This window comes from Bactrocera neohumeralis, chromosome 6 (assembly GCF_024586455.1).
Source record: "Bactrocera neohumeralis isolate Rockhampton chromosome 6, APGP_CSIRO_Bneo_wtdbg2-racon-allhic-juicebox.fasta_v2, whole genome shotgun sequence".
In the NCBI taxonomy this organism is placed as follows: domain Eukaryota; kingdom Metazoa; phylum Arthropoda; class Insecta; order Diptera; family Tephritidae; genus Bactrocera; species Bactrocera neohumeralis.
The window spans coordinates 64720153-64744587 of NC_065923.1; the positions used below are offsets into that span (position 1 = coordinate 64720153).

The 24435-nt window shown below is 37.8% G+C and overlaps 4 protein-coding genes across 5 annotated transcripts; 3 read left to right on the forward strand and 1 right to left on the reverse strand.

Moving 5' to 3' along the window:
* Window positions 1-1443: 1443 nt before the first annotated feature.
* LOC126761660 (ATP-dependent helicase brm) lies at window positions 1444-24139 on the reverse strand. Its single transcript, XM_050478012.1, has 5 exons — window positions 23143-24139; window positions 22998-23080; window positions 5702-7828; window positions 4042-5638; window positions 1444-2897 (listed from the first exon to the last, which is right to left on the reverse strand). Exons 1-5 carry the CDS (start codon window positions 23810-23812, stop codon window positions 2017-2019), a joined length of 5358 nt encoding a protein of 1785 aa, XP_050333969.1. The 5' UTR covers window positions 23813-24139; the 3' UTR covers window positions 1444-2016.
* On the forward strand, window positions 12855-16680 carry LOC126761680 (inositol monophosphatase 1). 2 transcript variants are annotated; one of them, XM_050478037.1, is made up of 4 exons: window positions 12855-13000; window positions 13112-13600; window positions 13679-13782; window positions 16253-16680. In XM_050478037.1, exons 2-4 carry the CDS (start codon window positions 13127-13129, stop codon window positions 16527-16529), a joined length of 855 nt encoding a protein of 284 aa, XP_050333994.1. In that variant the 5' UTR covers window positions 12855-13000; window positions 13112-13126; the 3' UTR covers window positions 16530-16680. The 2 variants fall into 2 exon arrangements, with proteins under 2 accessions (XP_050333994.1, XP_050333993.1); XM_050478036.1 differs by having other exon boundaries at window positions 12855-13600.
* Window positions 16847-18805, forward strand: LOC126761681 (uncharacterized). The gene is made up of 3 exons (XM_050478038.1): window positions 16847-17684; window positions 17939-18042; window positions 18106-18805. The coding sequence occupies exons 1-3, from the start codon at window positions 17205-17207 to the stop codon at window positions 18371-18373; spliced, it is 852 nt and encodes a 283-aa protein (XP_050333995.1). The 5' UTR covers window positions 16847-17204; the 3' UTR covers window positions 18374-18805.
* Window positions 20728-22996, forward strand: LOC126761674 (uncharacterized). Its single transcript, XM_050478031.1, has 3 exons — window positions 20728-21611; window positions 22483-22586; window positions 22646-22996. Exons 1-3 carry the CDS (start codon window positions 20853-20855, stop codon window positions 22911-22913), a joined length of 1131 nt encoding a protein of 376 aa, XP_050333988.1. The 5' UTR covers window positions 20728-20852; the 3' UTR covers window positions 22914-22996.
* Window positions 24140-24435: the final 296 nt, after the last annotated feature.

Here is a 24435-nt window from a genome sequence, read left to right on the forward strand (position 1 = left end):
CGTGTTAGATAATTCCAAAAATTCTATTCCGTCAACAGTTTTAGCCGGTATCATGCTTTAAGGGACACGCCTAGTGTGACAGCCGAAAAAAAAAACAATTTTTGGGATTAAAAAAAAACAACGGACGAATGTTTAAAAAAATTTAAAATTGTATTATTATGTGAGTACACAGTTAAAACTCTTTGAAGAAAAGTTGTATTTTACCCAAAAGTTCGGTTGTTTTCGGTTCGTTTGACACTAGATGCGCCCGTTTAGTATAAAATATTCTTATAATTTAGAAAAGATTTATGTAATTTTTTTAGTTTTCACTTCATACTCGGAAAAATTGATTGATAGAGCCTTCTAAGATGTTTCAAAGTTCATAGTCTTGTAGAAAATTATGGCTCCACAAAAAGGACCTCTTTTTATACTCTTGCAACCAGTTGCTACATAGTATTATAGTTTTGTTCACCTAACGGCTGTACGTATCACCTGAAATTAATCGATATAAATATACGGTTATATATATGTTATATAAATGATCAGGATGACGAAAAGTTGAAATCCGGTTGACTGTCTGTCTGTCCGTCCGTCCGTACTGTAACTTGAGTAAAAGTTGAGATATCTTGATGAAACTTGGTATGTGGGTTCCTTAGTACAAATAATCGGACCACTGCCACGCTAACAAATCGCCATTAATTGAAAACATATAAAGTGTCATAACTAGGCACTAGATTAAGATATAAAGCTGTAATTTGGTACAGAGGATCGCAGTAGCAAGGGGCACTTGGGGGAAAAATGTGAGCGTGGCCTCGCCCTCTAACAAGTTTGTTGTACATATCTCCTAAACCACTTAAGCTACAACAACCAAATCAGCTGAGTACAAATTTTATAAGAACTTCGAGGAAATGGATGAAATCGGGGTATAGCCCCGCTCACTCCCCATATATACTACCGCTGTGATTGAGACCCCTAAGTCGATTTACTATAGGCATGTCCATCAGTATGTACGCAAATATCAGATGAATGTCTCAGAAACTCAGCCACTATGCTATACAAACTATCGTTCCCACAAGAGTTGGGTCTCAGTAGCCGGAACGGACCCGTATTTTTATCTGGCCAAGTACTGCCAACTCCGCACAATACCTCGAAATTACTTCAGAAATATTTTCTGCCGTTACAACAACAACAACAGTGATCAAAACCATGTTCTTATATGAAAAGCTTTCTTATTTGACAGTTATCTTTACGAAATTTGGCACATATTATTGTTCAAAGCAACGCTACAATCGCCCAAAAAAATTTAACGAATTTTTGAGATCGTTATACAACCTAACCGTTCCAAATCAAGATAAATATCTTGGATATTATAGCTTCGTAGCAACAAAAGTTAACTTTTTTGTTGTTTTGTTTTGAGTTGGGGCTAACACTCATACTTCGGTCTCAAAATTAAACAACTCAATGTTGATTTGTTATTAATTTTATTTATAATTCCATTGCGCTGGCGCACTCAATCATAGTACTTATGCATTTGCAATACATGTTTATGTTTAAGATAGCAGAAAAAAATTGTTAAATATATGTATTAAAAATTGTGCTGCGTAAAAACTACAATATCGATAATCTGCAAAGTAAGTAATTGAAGGAGAATAGCATAATAACTTAATTTATTATGATAACTCAAAAAACGCATAAGGCGGCACATTAATAAAATCCCGTTTTCCGCTAAATAACTTACGTGGTATAAGACTATTTATTAAATAATTATTATGTTTATTAGCCTTTGAAGCCATTACGAAATGTTTATGAGAAGAAAATTGTGTTGAAAGCCAAATTGTACGAATTACAAGCGAGAGATTTCAACTTTAATGCTGCTTACTCGTCATTATCGACGTCACCATCATATTCATCTTGCGCCAAATTCTTATGTACTCTTCTAGCTTTCGAATTCGCCGCCTTCGCCTTTGCCTTCACACCACCTCCCCCGCCCACACAATCCTGTTGTGCGCTGAGCGCAAAAACCACGCCCAATGGCAGCTAATCAATGTCGTCGTCATCATCATCGAAAATTGTATACTTCTTTTGTGAACGTTTGCGGCGCGTTTGCTTTTTGGAGGTGGTAGCCGCAGCAGTGCTCACTGGTGCTGCCTGTATTGGCGTGGACGGTGCGGTAGCCAATGATTTGTTTAGTTTCAATTTCATTTTCACCGACGCTGTGGATGTGGTGGCAATTTCCTCATCTTCCGAAGCATCATCGCCAACTTCCTCCTCTTCATTGTCCGAAGCCTCTGAGCCGGCTGCAGTGCCACCGCCACCGCCGCCACCACTTGCAGACTCATTTCCAGCTGCGGCGGCTGCTGACGCCGCTGCTGCTGCTGCAGCCGTTACACGTGCACGTGCACTTACGAATACCTTCTGTAGTTCAATGGAATCTAGGTAGATGAGCGAAGCTTCCTCATTGTAGATTTGTGCATTCTGACATAGCTGTACAAAGTCCTTCTCCAGCTCATTGATGTCACCGTATTTGCAATCTTCAATACGTTGTAAGATCTTCTTAATATCCACAGGTCTTTTAATGATTTCATAATAGTCGGGTAGACGCTGACGTGATGGTAGCTTCATAAATGGTTCAGAGAGAACACGACCATCGTCGTTCGTGTACTTAATAACGGCTGACATTATCTTATTCATTTGCTTTTTGAGGCGCTTATCGATATTTTGACGCCGACGTCGCTTCATAATTAACTCATCTTCATCGGATTCATCTTTGCGATTTTTACGTTTACGACGCTTACGCTTAGCATCGTCTTCATCCTCCTCCTCTTCGAATTCAGCGCCATCATCAATGGCTTTGAGCCATTCTTTTTCTGTGAGACTGTCCGTGTAGTCAACTTCTTTGCGTTGACGGGAGCCACGACCTGTAAAAAGGAAATAATATATTGAATAAAAAATTCTCGAAAAACATTCGAAAGAGAATTGAAATTTATATTGGAAGATTAAGAAAATTCGAATTCATAATTGAATTTTAAAAATTTTAACCGTATTTAAGTTGAATGTAGAAATTAAATGAAATTCTAATTTCAAATTAAATTCTAATTTTAAAATATGTTCGAATTCAGTATTAAGTGCGAACTTAGACTTAATTTCGATATTGTATATCAACTTATACTCGAATTCGGCATTAAGTACAAATTTAAATTAAAGATCGATATTTAATTAGTTTTTCATATAAAGTTCGAAATAAAATATGAAATTAAATTGTTAAAAAATTTAATACCAAATTGATTTTCGTTTTTTATCAATATGGTAATATAACAGAAAATTAAGTTAATAAAATTCAAATTCGACTTCGATAATATGTTCGAGACTGACATTAAGTGCGAATTTAGACTTTATTTCGATATTTTGTACCACTTAAATTCGAATTCGACATTAAGTACGAATTTTAATTCAGATTCGATATTTGATTCGAAATTTTCAGAATTTAAGTTTAAAGTAGAATTTTAATGAAACTCTAATTCGAAATTCAAATTCGATTTCGATAATATGTTCGAGACTGGCTGTAAGTGTGGATTTATACTTAATTGCGATGTTTTTGTACCACTTAAATTCGAATTTGACATTAAGTGCGAATTTTAATTCAAATTCGACATTTAATTCCAAAATTTCACTTAAATTCGAATTCGACTTTAAGTAGTAAATTTAATTCAAATGCGAAATTTTCATAATTTTAGTTTAAAGTAGAATTTTAAAGAAATTTTAATTCGAAATTAAATTCGATATCGACAATATGTTGGAATTTATAATTAAGTGCGAATTTAAATATTTTATTCAAATTTAACTCCGAAATCTACATCAAGTACGCATATAAATTGTATTCGATTTTAAGTTCGAAATTAATTTTGAAACGAAATTATGTCAAAATTCAATGCTAAACTGAATTGCTTTCGAAATTAACACATATTTTGCTTATAGCATCAAAAATTACTTAAAGCCAATTGAACCTCCTTAACTTCGTCCGATTTTAATCAGTTTATATACGAATTAAAATGCGAAACTCACCTAAAATGGTGTCCTCGTCGTATTGATGCCAACGCTCGACTTCATCGTCATCCTTCGTCAACCAATCGGGTAACTCAGATTCATCAATTAAACGCTCTCTTCCTGGATGCAATTCCTCATCCTCCTTCTTGCGATCAATATCCATTTTCTTGAATAATTCTATCTCATCTTCACTACGTGCTATCATCATATTAATAACCTCATCATCGGGCACCTCATTTTCCTCCTCCTCCTCATTGTCATCCTGATGCAAAATCGTTTGCAAGAATTGTTGACGTTCACTACCCGTCGATTTCTGATCGAACATACCGGCCTGAATAACTTTCTCGTCCATATTCAACTTATAACGCGCTGCTGCTAAGATACGCTCCTCCACCGAATTGACTGTCATCAAACGTAAAACGCGCACCTCATTGCGCTGACCAATACGATGCGCACGATCCTGCGCCTGTAAATCCTGATGTGGATTCCAGTCGGAATCAAAGATTATAACTGTATCGGCCGTCTGCAAATTCAGACCCAAACCACCGGCGCGTGTCGACAGCAAGAACACGAAATAATCCGAGTCCTTTGCATTGAATTTACGCAACAATTCACCACGATCCTCAGCTTTGGTGGTACCATCCAAACGCAAGTACCCAAACTGACGCCAACTCAAATAATCCTCAATAATAGTCATGCACTGTGTCATCTGACAGAAGAGCAATACACGATGATTGCTCGCTTTCAACTTCGGTAGAATACGATCGAGTAATTCGAATTTGCCCGATACACGATACAGATCCGGACCGGATGCAACGCTGTGTGCGCCAGTATGATCGCAATACTTCTCCTCGATATGTTGGAACATGAATGGATGATTACAAAGCTTACGCAACTGCACAATAGTGTTCATTAAAGCCTTAGCACCACCCTTGCCCTGTTTACCCTTCTCCGAACCATCGGTGAGTAGCACACCCTTGCTCTGCATATGCTTGTAGAGCACACGCTGCAAGCCAGACATGTCACATTTGATAATATACTCAACCTTGTCGGGCAATTGGTGTTCCACCTCCTTCTTGAGACGACGCAACAAGAAGGGACGCAACACTTTATGCAAACGACGAATAATCAAAATGGTTTCTTCCTCATTCAATTCGACTTTCTCGCCTGTGGTGGCGAATGGTGCATTAAACCACTGCTCAAAAGTGGAGCAGGACTTAAAGATGGATGGTAGCAAGAAATTTAGAAGAGCCCACAATTCGGGCAATTTATTTTGTAGCGGTGTACCGGTGAGCAACAGGCGATAGGGCGCTATATAGTGTGTATTCAAGACCTGTGTAAGCTTACAGTGATGATTCTTCATACGATGACCCTCATCGATTATCATGTATTTCCATTGGATTTTAGCAAGCACTGCTTTGTCTTTGATGACGTACTCGTAGGTGGTGAGTAGCACATTAAATTTAGTGGCGCGCATTTGATTCTGCAGCAAGCGACGACCCTGTGGACTGCCTTTGTAGCTGACGACGCCGACGGAAGGCGCCCACTTTTCGAACTCCAACACCCAATTGGGTAATGTGGAGAGCGGCACAATAATCAAATAAGGACCCATAACCTTTTGGAAAGAGAGAGATGAAAATTAAGTATAAACAATAAAAACAACACAATTTACACTCACCTTTTTGCGATCCATTAGATAGGTAACCAGCGAAATAGTCTGTATAGTCTTGCCCAAACCCATCTCATCGGCCAGAATACCATTCAAATTGTTATTGTACAACGATACTAACCATTCCAAACCCTTCAACTGGTACTCCTTCAATTGTCCGTTAACCATAATGCTTGCCTGTTCGGTCACCTTTTCGTGTACGGTATGCGCAATACTATAGTAGGTTTGCTCCTCAGTACGATACTCATCATCTTCCACCTTAACCTTCTTGATAAAGTCTTTAGCATCCTCCATATTGGTTGCTTCTTTGCTGTCTGCCTCTTCGGCCTTCTTCTCTTCCTGCTCCTCCTTTGATTTGTTGTGCTCCTTGGTGTCTGCTGCACGCATTTCAGCATCACCTTCATCATCTGAATCGGATTCAATCCAATCCCAGCCAGGATGACGCTCTAACCAGTTGTGCAAGTTCTTCAACATGGGCGCTTCCTCACCGGAGAGACGCGCTCCTGTTGCTTGCTCAACAACAGTGACGCGCATATCCGCTGCAATGCAGCTTTCATCGATATTCATGTATTCGCCGCTCATTAGTAGCTCTTTCTTGTATTGCACCAAGCGTTTGCTCTCCTCCTCTTTCTTCTTCTTCTGATCATCCTTGTGCTGCTTCACCATCTGTGTGAGATTGCTGATATATTCGTCGGTCTGCGACAACAGGAACGCCAAACGTTTATCTTTCTTCTGATCGATAAGTTTACGATAGCCCTCTTCATCCTCGGCCATCAAACGACGCATACGTTCCTTCTCGATACGCTCTTGCTCCTTCTTCTGTTCGCGCTCCGCATTGGCATGATGATTCATAATCGCCTTGTTGACGCGAGCCAGCTGCGCTTTATTATTGCGATGGTACTCCTTAAAGTCCTTGCCATGCTGTAGCACTGCTGCCAAGAATTCTTGATGTTTCTGGCGTCGTTTACGCTCCGCTTCCAATTTTTGTTGTTTCTCCAATTTCTCGGTGGCGCGCGCCTCACGTAGACCCTGACGCTTTGTGCGCTTGTACGCTTTAATGTTGACCGCGGTCTCGAGCGTGGTATCGCGTCGCGTACACTGTACAATTTCGGCACGCAGTTGCCGCTGGAAATTAAGCACACGCAGCGCACGCAACTCTATGGCCGCTTGTAGGCGCAAATCTTCCGGCATGGTAGCCGGCAGTCGCTGCAGCTCTTGCATGCGCAATGAAATGCGCGATGCTATGCGGTTTTCACGTTCTTGCAGTAGCGTAATCGGATCCAAACCAACTGGCTTGGCGACTGTGGTTATGCGATTGGGCTTCGGCATAGGTTGCTGTGGTGGCGGTGCGCCGGGTTTGGGCGCTTGCATGCCGGGCGTTACTTGTGGCGGCATGCCAGGTGGCACCTGTGGCATGCCCGGACGCACACCTTGCGCCATCGTTGCTGGCATAGGCGAAGAAATCGGTGGCTGACTGCCACCCATCATTGGTGGCGGTGGACCGGCATTCGGTTTGCCACCAGCACCATTCGGCAACTGATGCGACATATCTGGTTGCGGTGGCATTGGTGGTGCGCCAGCGCCTGGCGGCATTACTGGTTGCTGCACATGTTGTGTTTGTGGTGGCTGTAACTTTGGTCCACCGGGTACCTGCTGTTGCGTGTATGGAATTGCCGGCGGTGTTGGACATTGCGGTGGTGTGCCCGCGCTGCCGGCAGCGCCTGGTGGTGGTGCACCACTTGGTCCGGGTTGCGGCTGTTGCTGTTGCACTGGCACCCCAGGGTGTTGTCCCGGCGGTCCGGGTGGTCCAGGCGGTACGCCACCCTGCTGCTGTTGTTGCTGCTGCTGTTGCTGTTGTGGTTGTGGTGGTGCTAATTGTTGCTGCATTTGCATGGAAATCGGTTTGTTGCGCGCCAACAAGCGGTAGGCGGTGATTTGTGCGCGCAGCATATTCACCTGATTGCCAGTGAGATGTTGATGCTTCGAGGTGGCGCGTATAGCGAGTAACTGTGAGTAGCGTGGATCCTCTTGCAGTCCCTTTTCCTCCATCGTATCAATGGCGCGTTGTAGTGCGGTAAGACTTTCCTGTACAGGACGATCGCCGGGTGGTGGGCCCTGACCGGGAGCCGGTGGACCCTTAAATTGGAAAAATTAATACACGAAATTAAGATGGGAACAATATAGATATTACAATGCATATTATATATTTATTCGATTATTCTAAAAAGGTATTGGGTGAGTTTATTGCTCAAAATCTACCAAAGAAATATTAATTTTACTTTATCATACATACATATATATCTGCATAATTTTCACCCACATGATACCATATTTTATCCGCTATATTTCGATTTATTTGTTGCTCATGAGTCATACTGAGATACTAAGTTGCAAAAGTCACAAGCCATTCTTAATTTAGAGAAATAAGGAAATCATTGCTGTTAAATTAAAATTGTGATAAGAAATCGAAGTAGACGAGATACTGTGTGAAGCAAATTACGTGCATGGGAATATTGTTTGTTTATGCCAAACTTTGGAAGGTCCCGAATCGAACAAAGAAGTGATAGTATAAATTATAGCGAGCAGAAAAGTAGGAGATCAAATACGCCTAATCAAAATATTGTTGTTGTTGTAACGGCATAAAACATTCCTGAAGCAATTTCAAGGAATAGTCCCGAGTTGACAGTCCTGCTCCGTTCCGGTTCCTTAGACTGTCATGTTGTTGTTGTTTTAACGGAAATTCAATCCCCGTTGGGATGGTAAATGTCATTTGTGTTGTCGTCGATGTCATCTAACGGTAGGCCCAAGAAACGTGCTGTTTCGACGGGGTCGGACCAAAGGGAGGAAGGTGTTAGATGGGTGGGGTTTGTAGGGCATGCAAAGAGGTGGTCAGTGTCATGCGGAGACTCGTTGCATGCAGGACATACATTGGGTATGTCAGGGTCTATTCTGGATAAGTAGGAGTTTAACCTGCTACAGTATCCAGAACGAAGCTGCGCAAGGGTCACACGCGTTTTTCGCGGCAGCTGGAGCTCTTCGTCTGCGATGGGTGGTGGTTTGACTCCAAGAACGCCATTCACGGGGAGGGAGTCGGTGAAGGTGTTGATGGCTCCGCTGTGAATGGCGGTCAGTACCTGTCGAAAGTTAGTTGCGTCCGAAGTCCGGTCGGCGTACTGTACGACGTCGTCGACGTAATCCAGGAATGACCTTTTGATGCTCCTAGGAGGCGGTTCCGCTCCAAGCAGATGACTGCAAGGGTGATTTCTGCGGAAGCATCCCAACAGGAACTGCTTGGAGAGGAGTTCATTATGCTCCTTAACTGGGAGCATAAGCGTCTCACTGTGGAGGTGTTCAATGGGAGACATCAAAAGACATCCTGTAGTGGTCCGGAGTGCAGTGCTTTGACAGGTCTTTCCTCATCTGCGTGCCACTGCATCCAGGCGACCATATGGGAGCTGCGTAATTGAGGACCGGCCGGCCGATTGCCTTGCATGTTGCCAACAACGTTTCTTTGTCTTTTCCCCATGTGCTGCCGGCTAGACTTGAGGATTTTGTTGCGGCTCTGTACCTTGGCGATAATCGCGGTCGTATGAGGAGAGAAGGAGCATAGACTGTCGAATGTTACACCTAAAATCTTAGGATTATTGACAGTCGGAATTTTGACGCCGTCGACCGCAATGTTAAGCTCAAGTCTATACTCCTTCGTCCAGTTTGTGAATATGGTCGCTGTGGATTTGGTGGGGGAAAGTGTGAGATTTCGTGCAGTGAGGAAACGAGAAAGGTCGGAGAGGTAGCTGTTTACCTTCAAACACATGCCATCGATTCCATTGCCCGACGCCAATATCGTACAGTCATCAGCGTACGAGGTTATGGAAACTCTCTCTGGTGGTTGTGGGAGTTTCGAGATGTAGAAATTAAACAGTAGTGGGGAGAGGACACCACCCTGCGGAACCCCCTGTTTAATTCTTCTCAGTTTAGATGTTTTACCTCGAAATAGTACGGAGGACTGGCGACCGCTCAGATAGTTCATGGTCCACCTCTTTAGCCCTGGAGGGAGCGTAGTTGTTTCGATGTCCTGCAGTAGCGTTGTGTGATTGACCGTGTCAAAAGCTTTTGACAGGTCCAACGCTACGAGGACCGTTCTTTCGCAGGGTGGTTTCTGGTTGAGGCCACGAACTATCTGGGCGTTTATGACGCTAAGTGCTGTGGTGGTGCTGTGCACTTTTCGGAATCCATGCTGGTGGCTGGCTAGGCTCAGGTGGTGAGTGAAGGTCGGGAGTAGCAAGGTCTCAAGTGTCTTCACTACTGGGGAGAGGAGAGTTATCGGTCGATAAGATTCCCCTTTGTTGGCGGGTTTCCCAGGTTTCAGTAGTGGGACCACTCTTCCGACTTTCCACACATCGGGTATTTGAAGAGTGGTCAGCGACAGATTGAAGACCTTGGTGAGATATCCTACTCCCGTCGAGCCTAGATGCTTTAGCATTAGCATGTTGATTCCATCTGGGCCAATGGATTTGGATGATTTTGCTTTGTTGATGACACCCTGAACCTCCTCATCGGTGAAAGTAAGTGGCGCGCCGTCGTTTGGCATTTTGCGCAGCCGTCGGTTAACCCATCGTTTAGCTTTGTCTACCGAAGGGTGCAGTGTGAACTGCCGGCTAAAATAGCTCGCGCACTTCTTCGGGTCCAAAGAGGCATGACCATTGAATTGAACTTCAACTCGATCGTCATGTCTCTTCGGGTTAGACAGAGCTTTGACAGTAGCCCAAAGCTTACTCACACCGGTGGAGAGGTTACAGGACTTCAGGTGCTCTATCCATTTCGTCCGCTTATGTTGGTTTACCATACGCCGAATCTCCAAATTCAGATCTCTTAGACTGTCATGATAACGCATTGACAAGCTTAAATGCCACCATCACAAATTTAGACTTTCGTTTGAAATATATTACAGTTTTGTTGAAATACCGCCTTACAGGATTTCGCTTCCTTGAAGGAAAAAAAAAAACAAATTTTAAAACGAAAACTGAACTCTTAAACACAGCATATTTTGTAACTTTTTCCGGAACTTTTGACATAAAGTTTATGAGTTAAACCCGTTTTCAGTTCTCTAAAGATTTAGTCAATACGCTTTATTAATAAAACCGTTTCTACGATAACCGTTTATCGATTATCCACTTATATTTGGCTCGATATATTTGAAAAAGACTTGACTGATATAGAAATTTTATGTTTAAGAAGTGAATCTTACCAAATCTCTTTCACAATACATTGTGTTGATGATCCTTTAATTGTCGTTTTCGTTGTTGCAATGTGACACGCCACTTTTATTACACACTGTATATTATTTTTATATGGTTTGTAGTAAAAACAAAAACTTGTCTATTTTCCAGTGCTACAACTTTGATAAGAATTGCTTCTTACAGATAACTGCAGTAGCGTTTAACCTATAATGAACGCTGGAAAATATGAAAAAATGACAGCAACAAATCACGACTTCCTATTACATATATGGTACATCTTTACACCCGAGTTTACATGCTGCACACGGGGTATTATAGTTTTGTTAATATAACTGCTGTTTAAAAGGTCCATCAAATTTTAAATGAATACAAAAATGTATACAGCAAACAAGAAAAAAAAATAATAGAGTCAGATAGTTGCTATTCCATGTGTAGTTAGTTGGTTACTCTTGAGCATTCTTATGCCTGCGACACTCAACAAATTTTGTTTCCACAAATATTTAAGATTCTAGGTTTCGACCGAAACTTTTTTATAATTTTGAACAATTTATTTTCATCTAGTAATAAGGTTGATAAATCTCTTTAAACTGCTCAAACAATCTCTCATAACATAAGATAACTAAGTTTACAAGAGAATATACCAGTCTAAGCTAACCGAAAAACATACATACAAATGCAAACAATTACATATGTATGTACATATATAGTAATAACACTTTGAAAGTTTCCAATGCAGTATTCAACCTTTATGATATAATCGAAAATATCGTTAGTATAATTTTAGTTAACTTTTTTATAACGGAAACTCAAAGAAAAAAGGTTATGCAATATTTGTGTTTTACGAAGGTGCGCTCGTTACTAAAAAAAACTATACAAGAAAACGCACAATTTTTCGATTTGAAGTATTTTAAACCAACAAATACTCTTTTTAAATTGGCATTTCAATTATTTTTAGAATTTTTAGCCATTTTCGTTAGTAACGGGGAGACACGTGAAACAAAATCAAGAAAAATCATGACAAAACGTGAGAAAAATGTTGTCAGTAGGCAAGAATGTTTTGTTTGCTTAAAATTATCTCAAATCTAAAAACCAAATCGACAGCGTGTTGAGAAAAACGGGTTTCGTGTTGGAAGCCGATTACGCTATGTCAAAATTTTTTTTAGAAATACGGTCATATTTCCGAAACTATTTGTCAGTTCAATTTCAAATATGTCCATTCGATATATGTGCAAAAATATCATTTTTTTAAATTCAATAAATGGCTTTAAACCCTTAACTCGACTTAAGCTAAGTGAGAGCATATCATGTTTGCAATTTTTCCAAGATTTTCAGTAATTGTTGTAAACGATAAGTGAACCTTTCGGTGAAATATCTTGAGGTGGGTATTCGTTTCATACTGTAAATAGCACTTTCTGTGTAAATGGCTTGAGGTAAGGATATGTTCTAGAAGACAACAAAACTTAAAACTTCAAGCACGAGCTGATTAAAGGGTTTGAAGAACAGGAAAACGTCAAAAGAAGTTATATATGCTACAGATTTGGCTGACAAATGAATTTCGCTTCATTTTCTATGGCAACTGTTATAACCAATACAGTTTCTTTCAAAATTTATGACAGCATTTTCGCAAGCAAATATTGATAGCAAACTAATAGCGTCAGTGCTCAAACACTGATAAATGCACCCACTTGTTAAATAACATCAATATTTTTCTGCAATTCTGACTTTCATTTATCAAAGTAATGACTCGATGATTTACGCTCTCAAACAACATTTTAATATATACGATGGCAAACCCAGAGCTGCTTCTGTTGCCGACGAACGGTGAGAATTTTTATTTAATCGTAATTAAAATTTGAAGAAAAAACAAATAACGAACCGGGCAAACGCAGAGTAAAAAGTGGAAATAAAGGAGATACAACAATCGTTATGAATCAGTAGCGTTTGAGCGAGTGGAATCAGCTGCAAAAGCATATATTCCATTCAGTTGAGTGCTGAACTTTGGTGAAGCTTGTAAACGTTATTTTTTGCGTCCACATAGATAGCTTTGTGAGGGAAAAGTAAAATATAGGTAGTAAAAACATACATACAAATCGAGACACTTAATAAAGCGCGACAAGAAATCAAGAAATTAAAATAAATTTCAATTTAACGAACAATTATTATTTTAAAAACCAAATAGCCAAAGCAAACAGGTATGGCCAGCCCACAGCTGATCGACGAATTTTTCGACTTTATGTATCCGCTTGCGCAGCGCGCTGGCGAGTTATTGCTCGAGGGTTATGCGGAGGTCGGCAAGCAGATCAGCATCAAGACAGCATTCTACGATGTGGTCACTGATTACGATAATAAAATCGAAGAATTTCTAATTGAACAAATATTGGCACGCTATCCGGAGCATAAGTTCATCGGCGAAGAGGATACAGCCAAAAATAATCATGTAACAAAAGCGCTAACGGATGCACCGACTTGGATCATTGATCCCATCGATGGCACATCGAATTTTATCAAACAGATACCGCACGTATGCGTCTCAATCGGTTTGGCGGTGAATAAACAAATCGTTTTGGGCATCATCAACAATCCGGTGCAGCAGAAAATGTACACAACAAAACTGGGTGGCGGCGCCTTTTGCAATGGGCAGCCTATACACGTTAGCAGTATTGCTAAAGTAAGTCACTTGAAATGGCGTAATTAATGTCAAGCATTTACTGTGTATGCGTGCAATAAATTTTCATAAAATTCACAGATCAGCGAAGCGAATGTGGCATACGAGGTGTCGTTGCTACACGCTCATAAAATACGTAACAAGCATATAAAACGGATATATCATATCGGCGCGTCTGCTAGAAGGTAAGAGATAAAGTTTTAGACATTGGTAGTAAATTTACATAACAAACATCGTATGTGCCTAGTCATATTATTTACATATATTCAATTTTAAGTAGAGAATAGGAGCTTTTAGCTGTGTATGTCGCAGGTCGGAAAGCCTTCAATAAATATTTACCCACAACATTCAGCCTTTTTCTGGAAAAGAGATCTTAACAAAATTCATTTATTTTACATATACAGGGTGGTTTTTTAGGGGTACATATATGTCGGTATCGGTAGCTGTCAAACCAAATTCAAAATTTAGACATGTTTTTGACATAGACGTTCTATACCTATTGACAGATTTCCAGCAAAATTGTATACTAAACAAAATAGTTAAAACATAATGACGAAACTCAAGTCTCGTGCGAAAAACTTATGTACGTGTTGTTGTCGTTGTAGCGGCAGAAAACATTCCTGAAGTAATTTCGAGGCATGGTGCCGAGTTGACAGTCCTTGGTTGTACTACTATAAGCAAAATATAGTAAGACTTTGTTCATTATTTTAAAATTCTAAATTTATTCTTCAAAATCTATTCCGTCCCCTCAAAATAATCCCCATTGGCCTCGATACACTTGTGCCAACGCCGAGCGATTCACGTTTAATGTCTTCAATTGGCTCGAAAACTGTTTCCCCGGAGCGGACCACCAAAAATTTTATTCCCCACACAAAATTTAATAGAACGTGTTTGTTGAATAATTCCATTCAATGTAAAAATCGCCGAATACACTTTATGTACTTCCGAGATACAAAAGTACTATGCTAAACACTAATGATTATTTTGATGTCACTGATAGTCATAGAAAAAAAGTAATTTCGACGAATGGGTTTTCGCGCGAAATTAAAATTAAAAAGTCTTACTATTTTTTGCCACAGTAGTATATGTCCATAAACTGAGATCTGATAAGACCTTAATGCAACATTTACCATTTGTATAATTAATCTCTTCGCATGTAAGTCATTTGTGCAATAAGGAAACAGATTAATTTTTAAGGGGATCTTATGCATATTTATTCAATTTAAGAAAATTTTAAGGTCAACGGTTTTCTTTTTATAGCATCAAAAAGAGCAACCTAATATATTAAACAAGCTTAAGATAAGTGCAAAGGGATTTACGAACACGTATTTCTCAAATTAGGCAATAAAATCATTTGCGGATAAAGATAATTTTATTTTTAATATTGTTTAAGTTAGAGCGAAAAAAAAATTAAATTACTATTATTTTAATAATCATTATTATTTTGAAATTAATATTATTTCTTAAATTACTATTCATTTTATTATTTTTACTAATATCATCTTTTTTTAATTTCAAATGAAGTTAATTTATTATATTTTTTCAATTTTAAGTTTTGTCTATATATTTTGTTTGTATGATATTATGCTTTCATTTTATTCAACATTTCTGTTTTTAATTTAAATTAATTAATTTTTTTCACTTAAAAATTTTTTCCATGTTTTTATTTTATATATATCATACTTTGGTCTGCTTTTATATTTAATATTACTTGTTTTAATCATTATTTTTCTGTTATGAATAATTTTTCATTTAATTGTTGTCGTAAATTCTTCCTTTTTACTTTTTTTGTTTATATGTTATTTTCAATCAAGTCAAGAAGGAGAATGAAAACCATTGAATCGAGTTTTGAAAAAAATATTTTTTTTTATCTTAAAGTAAGTTAAATTATTTAAATTTTAAAATTTTTTTCTGTAATTATTTTATTTATGTATATTATACTCGTATATTATACTTCCGTTTTGTTTAGCATTTATTTTTTAATAAAATCAATTAATTTTTTCCCTTAATTTTTTTTAATATTGTATATTTTTTATCATACTTCATCCTGTTATTATATTTATTAACACGTACTTATTATTTTCCTAATTGAATATTATTTTTTCCATTAAAACAAGAAAGAGGATGGAAGTTATTGAATTGGTTATATGAAGCCTTAACAAAAAATATATATAATAATTTGCTGTTTTTGGCACTGAACATAAAAAAGTTTAAAATATAATCTTCAAATATGTATGTAGATGGTGGGATAATTTCAACATCTTTAGCCCCCTAAAAACCAATCTGCATGAGATCTGCCCAGAGCATTTCAAGAAATACAATATAATCAAATTCTTTGACGCTATCCGACTTAACAAACAAACACAGCATTTACAACTGATTTATATTGATCTGAAATTATTGTGAAGCGACAATAAAAAATAAATAATTTGAATATGCAAGCTAATGATAAAAAATATTAAAAATAAAAAGTTTGCAAAAGCAAAAGGAACAATACCAAAATCACAAGAGAAAAAACAAAAACAAATCAAGAAGAAATAAAACAAGAAACACAAAGCCAAATCGCGCTCTTTGAGCTCTTTACAAAGTTAAAGAGTACATCTCTTTGCATTCAATTACGCTCCACACTCGAAATTATTTTTCTGCCACTTTCAGATTACTCGCCTATGCATGTGTCGTGGATTCCTTATGCATGGTAGCTGCCGGAAACTTGGATGCATTTCACATCGAAGACATGTACCCATGGGATTGTGCTGCTGGTTATTTGCTTATACGCGAAGCCGGTGGCGTGGTAACACATCCCTATGGCGGACCATTTGAAATTATGAAACCAGATTTAATATGCGCTGGCACCGAGTCGTTGCGCAAAGATATGGAAGAGCTCATAAGGAAAGCCGATCAAGAGAAATCTGTGGGCGGCGAGGAGCTATAAAGTTTGGTTGAAAGTTGAAATTTGGGCTAGCAGGTTTCTTATTGTTATGTACTTAAATTTTGTAATATCAAATTTCTTTAAATATTTTTTTTTCTTAATATAATTAAATAAAAATTGTTGAATAAAATGTTACATTTTGAATTATATTAAATTGTTTTGCATTAATTTATATTTATTAAAATTAGTAGAAATAAAAAATGTAAATAGCATAGAAAATTTACGCTACGGCAGCAATCAGCTGTTAGAGCGGAAGTGACAAAACGTCATGCGAATGGTGAACAAAAACAGACTAATCAATGACAGTTGTTAAGGCAAGACGGCTCTGATGAGTAGCGATTTTTTATCAATTATTTATTTCTGTTTTTGTTTGTTGTATTTTTAATGTTTATTGTATTTGAGAAAAGAATTAAAGTGCAGACGCTCTCACACTAATAAATTTCCCCGAACGCTGCTCCTCAAATTGAGTCTCTCCGCTTGGAGAGCCTAGTCAATGCGGTACTGCTTTGTAACATAAATACTCAGCAATCAGTTGGAAGCGATACATCGCTCGAAAAAGTCGCTGTGCGAAGAGCAAATACCTAAAAATATTTCAGAAACACGGAAATAAAAATTATAAACCAAAACGAATAGAAAATTAGTTCGTAACCCTTTTTATATTATTTATATAAACTAAAAATGTCCGACAGCGTTGAAGCAGAAACAATACGTAACTACTATAATGTCGCCTTGGAATTGGTTATGAAAAGTGGCCCGGTCGCTTGTGAAGGTTATGCACAAGCTGATGCTAATTACAAAACGAAATCGGCATTCTATGATCTAGTAACTGTATATGATAAGAAGGTAGAGGATCTACTCATCGCAGGATTGCAGAAAGCATTCCCCGAAACGAAATTTATCGGTGAGGAAGGTACAGCGGAAAACAATAGTGAGCCGGTATTAACAGATGCACCCACATGGATCATTGATCCCATAGATGGCACTACCAATTTTATACGCCGTTTTCCGAATTGGTGCATATCGGTGGGTTTGGCCATTAATAAGGAGTTGGTGGTTGGTATAGTGTATATTCCAGTGGTGAATGAGATGTACTCAGCATATAAAGGACATGGTGCATATCTCAATGGAAAACCCATTAGCGTGAGCAAGTGTACGAAAGTGAGTAACATAAGTGAGGAGTATTATAGAGAGTAAAGAACTTGATATCAAGTTTTGTGAATTATCAGTAGATAAGAATAATTAGATATTATTAGCACTAGTACGTGTAAATAATTTGAGGATAATTTATTTCGAAGTTAAGTTTTTTTATAAAAATATTTTTTTTGTTTGATATTTCAATAACTGAAATTAATTAATAAGTAACTTTTAATTTAATTTATTAATTTTTCTCCATTATTTTCCATCATTCCCAGATGAAAACTGGTATTTTTGGAACCGAACTGTCACTTATACAAAGACCAGCTATACGTGATAAGCACATGAAACGGGTGTGTACACTGACTGCCAATTCCATCGGGTAATGGAATGGAATATATAATTATTTACTTTAAAAACTTTCAATCCTTCCCTGCACATTTAGTTGCCGTGGCATTGGTAGCGCTGCTGCATCTCTCTGCTATGTGGCGCGCGGCAGCATTGATTGTTTCGCTGTTGAGGATCTACAGCCTTGGGATATAGCAGGCGGCGCGTTAATAATACGCGAAGCAGGAGGCGTAGTGTGCCATTCAAAAGGTGGCGAATTTTCGATTATGAAACCGGATTGCATCGCAGCAGCGACACCTGAACTGGCGCAAGATGTGATTGGTTTGATCAATGAAGCTGATCAAATAACAGAATATCAATTGTGAGATGATATATGAGAACTTAAAAAAAATATCCTAAAAATTGTGATTTGAAAAAAACAAAATAAGGTAAAAATAGTGGCTAATAAGTGATAAAGGTTAGAGGTTAGTTAAAGGTTGGAAATAAAATGAATTGTGGAATTAATATCAAATATGGAAAAACGAAATTGTAGAAAATTTAAAATCAGTATTGATATGTATTAAATAAATGGAATGAAGCTTGCGAAATTCGTACACAATGCAAAAATGTTCAATTTCGTGTTGAATACATGCATGCAAACATATCTATCTGTTTATATATATATAAAAAAATGTTGTTGTAATATTTACAAAAAGTTCTCAAGTTTCATTGTAAATATGTTGATATACTGTGCGAATTTTTCCAATTAAAAAATGGAATACATATATATAAATACAGCTGCGAGCAATGAAATAATACTGGACATACTTTAAATACCTAAATTTTTATACATATACATATATTTCGAATCACATAGGAAATTGAAATCAATTTTAGAATAACATTCTGTAATATGGAACGTACCTATTGCACTCAATTTGAAATTGAACAGATAGTGTTGCGATGTTTGTAATTCTCAACAAGGAAAATTGATTAGTAACCTTATATAAGCAGCAAAACTTAAAAAAAAAGTGCAGAAGGGTAATGATCTCCAATACAATAACTTTGGCGACTGAAATACTGTCAGGTATGTATGTCAAAACCCGACCAATAGTATCTGTTGCAGATATCCGGGACGAATTAATTCATATTGTGAAGATACTTGGACTGAAGAGCCGAAAATTATACTTTATGACGGGAAAGTGCCTCGAGAGTATATGGGGAAGCACAAAAGCTTTAAAACATAGTGGCTCCAGTATAATGCTATGTCCATGTTCTAGTTGAATAGTTGTAACTAAAAATAAAAGTCATATTACCAAGTACTAAGTATAGATAGAGAGAGTACTTCAAGTATATCTGTCAACGATCATTTAAGATAACTTTTTCTATGCACTACTGCTTTAGCTCCACTTAATTTTCATGTGACATAAAGTTTTGACTAATAAAACGTATACTGTCTGTATGAACTAAATTCTTTTTATTTATAGCTTTACATTTGCAATGCAACCAGAGCCATTGTTAACAATTGAAAAAGATTTAGTGTTGGTACACACTACTATTTCATTACTCGCAGCTGTACATACATATGTACATATATGTATATTGTATGCATGTGTGTTCGATCTACTTATTATATATGCAGGTAGTTTATAATTTTATTGCATATTCTCATTCAGCTTCAGCTTAAGTCTCTATGCAAATTGCTAAACAAATAAAAAACCAAGTTGCCCATATCTAATTCAGATTTATGGCAAAAAAGATAAGATAAAAAGACGATGAGAGCGCTAAGACAATGCATGTGAGTAATATTTATAGCCTGAACAGAGTGCATTAAGTTGACCACGAAGTTTGTAAGACCCAGAAAAAAGCATCGGAAATCCTATAAAATATAAATTATAAATGAACAGCGTCACGAGCTGAGTCGATTTAGCCATGTCGCAGCCGTTCACAAGATAGTAGCGTCCACGGAATGGACTCGGATTTTTATCCGGCCAAAAACTGTCAACTCGGCATAATTCTGCGGCTACAACATTTAGCCATATCCACCTATCTGTATACATATATGCAAACCAGTTCCTTTGGGAGATATCGAATTTTGCACAAGTCCTCTTCTCCCCAAAGCGCTAATCATTTGTCAGAACCTCCAATATCGGACCACTATAGCATATAGCTGACATACAAACTGAACGATCGAAATCAAATTCTTGTATTTAGAACTCTTTTATTTGAAAAGATACACGAAGTTTAGCATGGATTATTTCGCAATGGGCAATGGTGCAATGTCTGAACAAAGTGTTCCGACCGAACCACTATAACATATAGCTTGCGTCCATACAAATTAGTGAACAAAATCAAATTCTTATACAAAATACCTTTTTTTATTTGTAAAGGGTATTATGGCTGCGATGCAAAAGAATTTAACGTTTTTGATTTCTTGTTTATTTTGGTTATGCATTTTATTATTTACTAAAATTTATTTTTGTGTTAAAGTGGTGTTTATAACTTTAATAACACAAAATAAAAACTTTTGACCGAATAAATGTAGAAAAATGAAAAAAAAATATAATACTTAAATGCTTTGATATGGATGTACACAACAAAAATCTTCTACCTTATTTATTTTTATGCAAGTCACTTAAAGAGAACGTGATAAAACTTGCTCTCACACATTTATAAACACAAAAAAACAACACAAAATTCAGTATCACTCCATGAAAAAAAAATTGCAGCCAGTAGTTAGTTTTCGCCACTGCTTTATGTGCCGATGTGCGCACAACCCATTTTTATCATTTTTTCGTCGTTCTCGCGCTCTTCTAGTACGCTCATCTTAAGTTTTAAAACAAATAATCGCAAATTTATACGAAAATGCTGACGCTAAGTAGTCAGTTGTTGGCGATACATCAGTGTAAAGAGTTCTTGCTCAATAAGGGCACAGCGGGTGTAGTAGCTACAATACGAGCTGTAACAAACAGCAAGCCAAACGAGTATAGTGTAATAAGAAGACATACGCACGTCGCTACCGCCAACAATACTACGACGTTATTGTCCTTCAAAAATTACTTCCCATCAAAGCTACAACAAAAAATAAACGACTACCCACTGGCCGCACGTTATAGTAAACGCACAATACAAACAACGACAAAAATGTCAAATACAAGTGATGATATAAAAATACATAACTACTATAATGTTGCATTGGAAATTGTTATGAAATGTGGTCCACTACTACGTGAAGGTTACGGCGTTGCTGATGCAGATTATAAACAAAAAACAGCTGCTTACGATTTAGTAACTGTATATGATAAAAAAGTAGAGGATATACTGGTTGATGGTTTGCAAACAGCTTTTCCAGAATCTAAATTTATCGGCGAAGAGAGTGCGTCGGAGAGCGGCAAACTACCTGAGTTGACTGATGCACCCACATGGATTATTGATCCCATAGATGGCACCACCAATTTCATACACCGCATACCACATTGGTGCATATCAGTGGGTTTGGCCATAAATCGGGAATTGGTGGTGGGTATTGTATATAATCCCATTGCAAATGAAATGTATTCGGCATGGAAGGGTCATGGCGCATATTTGAATGGTCAACGTATTCATGTGAGAAAATGTACCGAAGTGAGTATTATTCAATTGAATGTTCACAAATATGTATTTGGGTGTATAACGGAATTTAAACTGAAAATGTTAGTATAGATAATTTGTTATCTTTAAGGAGGTTTTCTTAACGTATTAGAAAACGATAAACTACGATTAACGAAAACGACAAAAACATAAACAAACAAAAGCCAGTTTGTATGGCTTTTATATGCTATAGTAGTCCGATTTTATTAGGAGATTGTAGCGTTACTCTGGGCAACAAACCACAATAAATTTCGTGAAGATGTCTCGAAAATAAAAAAGTTTCCATATAAAGATTATACAAGAACTTGATAATCAATGCAAAACTGAAAACTATACATTTGACACTATGATTTACAAAAAAATTCTAATATTTTACTCACTAATTTACATAAATTATTTTAATTAATCAAATAATTATTTTTTTCAAACTTTTTAAACTCGCAATCCTTTCATTGATATTCATGGGTATAAAAATGCCTTAAATCGTTTATTAAAGCAGAGCAGAGATGACAATGCTTGTGCTAATGCAATCCGTGTAAAGTTCGGTAATGCGATATGTTTAGAAAAGAACCCGAAAAACCTTTAATTTTTAATAGTAACCGTTCAACATAAGCGCAGATTCTACGTTAATGTGCAAATAATTGTTTGCATTGTTTATATTTGCTCTCTGGCGACATACATATGTATATTAATATGCGATTTCGTTTCGTGATAGTAATAAATATCTTTATAACCTTTCTCTAGGTATAAGCAAACAATTTATTTGCAATAAGAAGATAAACGAACTAAAATGCACTTTAGAAAAAATATTTTAATTTTTAAATATTAATATTATTTTTTTTCTTTCACTATTTGTACATTTCAGATGAACGATGCAGTTCTAGCTTTTGAAGTTTCAATTATTCACGCCGCATCAGTTCGTGATAAGTATGTGAAGCGCCTCTCTAAACTCGCGGCTCATAGCGCAGGGTATGCATATAATTTGTATAATTATAAAGTAATTCACAAAAAATCGTTCACCTTTACAGCACACGTTGCATGGGCAGTGCCGCATTGACACTCTGCTACGTTGCAAGCGGCTGCTTTGATTGCTACCATGTTGAAGATTTAATGCCTTGGGATATAGCTGCTGGCGCAGTGATATTACGTGAAGCCGGTGGTTTGCTGTATCATAGCAAAGGAGGGGAATTTAATATTATGAAACCCGATTTGACAGCCGCAACCTCGCCCGAACTAGTAAAAATCATGGTCGGTTTAATTGAAGAGGCTGATGCACTGACTTTCACATTTAAATAATTTCTTTGTTATAAAACTGGTTCTAATTTTTGCGAAACTTTTGTATAGAGTGTTTTAAAAATAAAAATTATAAAAAGAACTTACATTTGGCGGCATTCCATGTGTTTGATAACCCATTGGTGGCATATTCGGACCTTGAGGCGCCATTTGCATTCCCATATGCGGGCCTGTAAAATATATTATGCAATTAAATGTACGAAAAAAATTTATTATATATGCAAATACGAACCCATGCTTTGATGATGCGGTGGCATGTGATGTCCTTGTGGTGGCGGTCCGGGTGGACCTGGCGGACCAGGTGGTCCTTGACCTGGTGGACCATTCATATGCGGTGGGGGCGCTCCTTGTACACCCGGTTGCTGTTGCGGTCCAGGTGGTCCGTGTGGTGGCGGTACGCCATGCGGTGGTGGGGCATGTGACATTGGCGGGCCACTACCCGGTGCACCACCACTGCCTGGCGGTGGTGGTCCATGCTGACCTGGAGGACCTTGCCCATGTGGTGGTGGTGGACCATGCTGACCTACACCATGTTGTCCTGGCGGCATTGCACCGTGTTGTTGATGTTGTGGTGGTCCATGCGGAGAGCCATGAGGTGGTGCATGCTGCATAGGATGTGTATATGGACCACCAGGATGACCAGGAGGAGGCGGGGGGCCGTGATGACCGCCGGGTGGAATTGGACCGTGTTGACTATGTGGTGGCGGTCCTTGCATATGCGGTTGTTGTGGCGGTCCATGTGGTGGACCTGATGGGCCTGCACCAGAAGGCCCTTGCTGCACTGGCGGCCCCTGCGACATTTGTTGATGTGGATAAGGACTGTGCGGCGAAGGTGAGGGGCTTTGTGCTGGTGGCGCCTGGGGAGGAGGCATTGGACTGTTAGCAGGCGAGGGTGATGTCATATTCACCCTACAAATTTAAATAATTTTAGCACAGAAAACAGCAAAATAGGAGCCTCCCAGCGAAATAGTGTGAGGAATTAGGCAAGTATCTATACGAACACAAATGCAAAATTTGTTATGTGAATCTACTTTTCAAACGTCCTTTTTGCTGCGAATAATACAAATTTTACACATATATAAACACGTTTACGCGAATATGGATTCACAGTTTGCGTTTGAACATTTTTGTGTCTATTTTTTACTTTAAATTAGTAAGTTTTGCGACTTTTTAGATCACACACACAGTTTTTGTTTTGCAAAGACGACGCGACGAGAAATTTCAATGGCTGCCATGAAGTATATGTAAACGTCAAATTCATGTTGGTAATACTGCATACCGGCTGTCAAATATGTGGCGACGTTATCGAAAGTTGTAATTATAAAAATTTAAGTCAAATATTTGATTATATATATATATTTACACTAAAAGCATTATTATCATTGTTAATAATATATTAAGAGGTAAATGTTCAGCATAGCGGCTTTTCCGAAAACATGCTCTATTAATAAACAGATATACTGATGAGTATAAAGGTAATTTTGCTAACCATATGATTTTACTTAAACATCAGAACGAAAAGTTT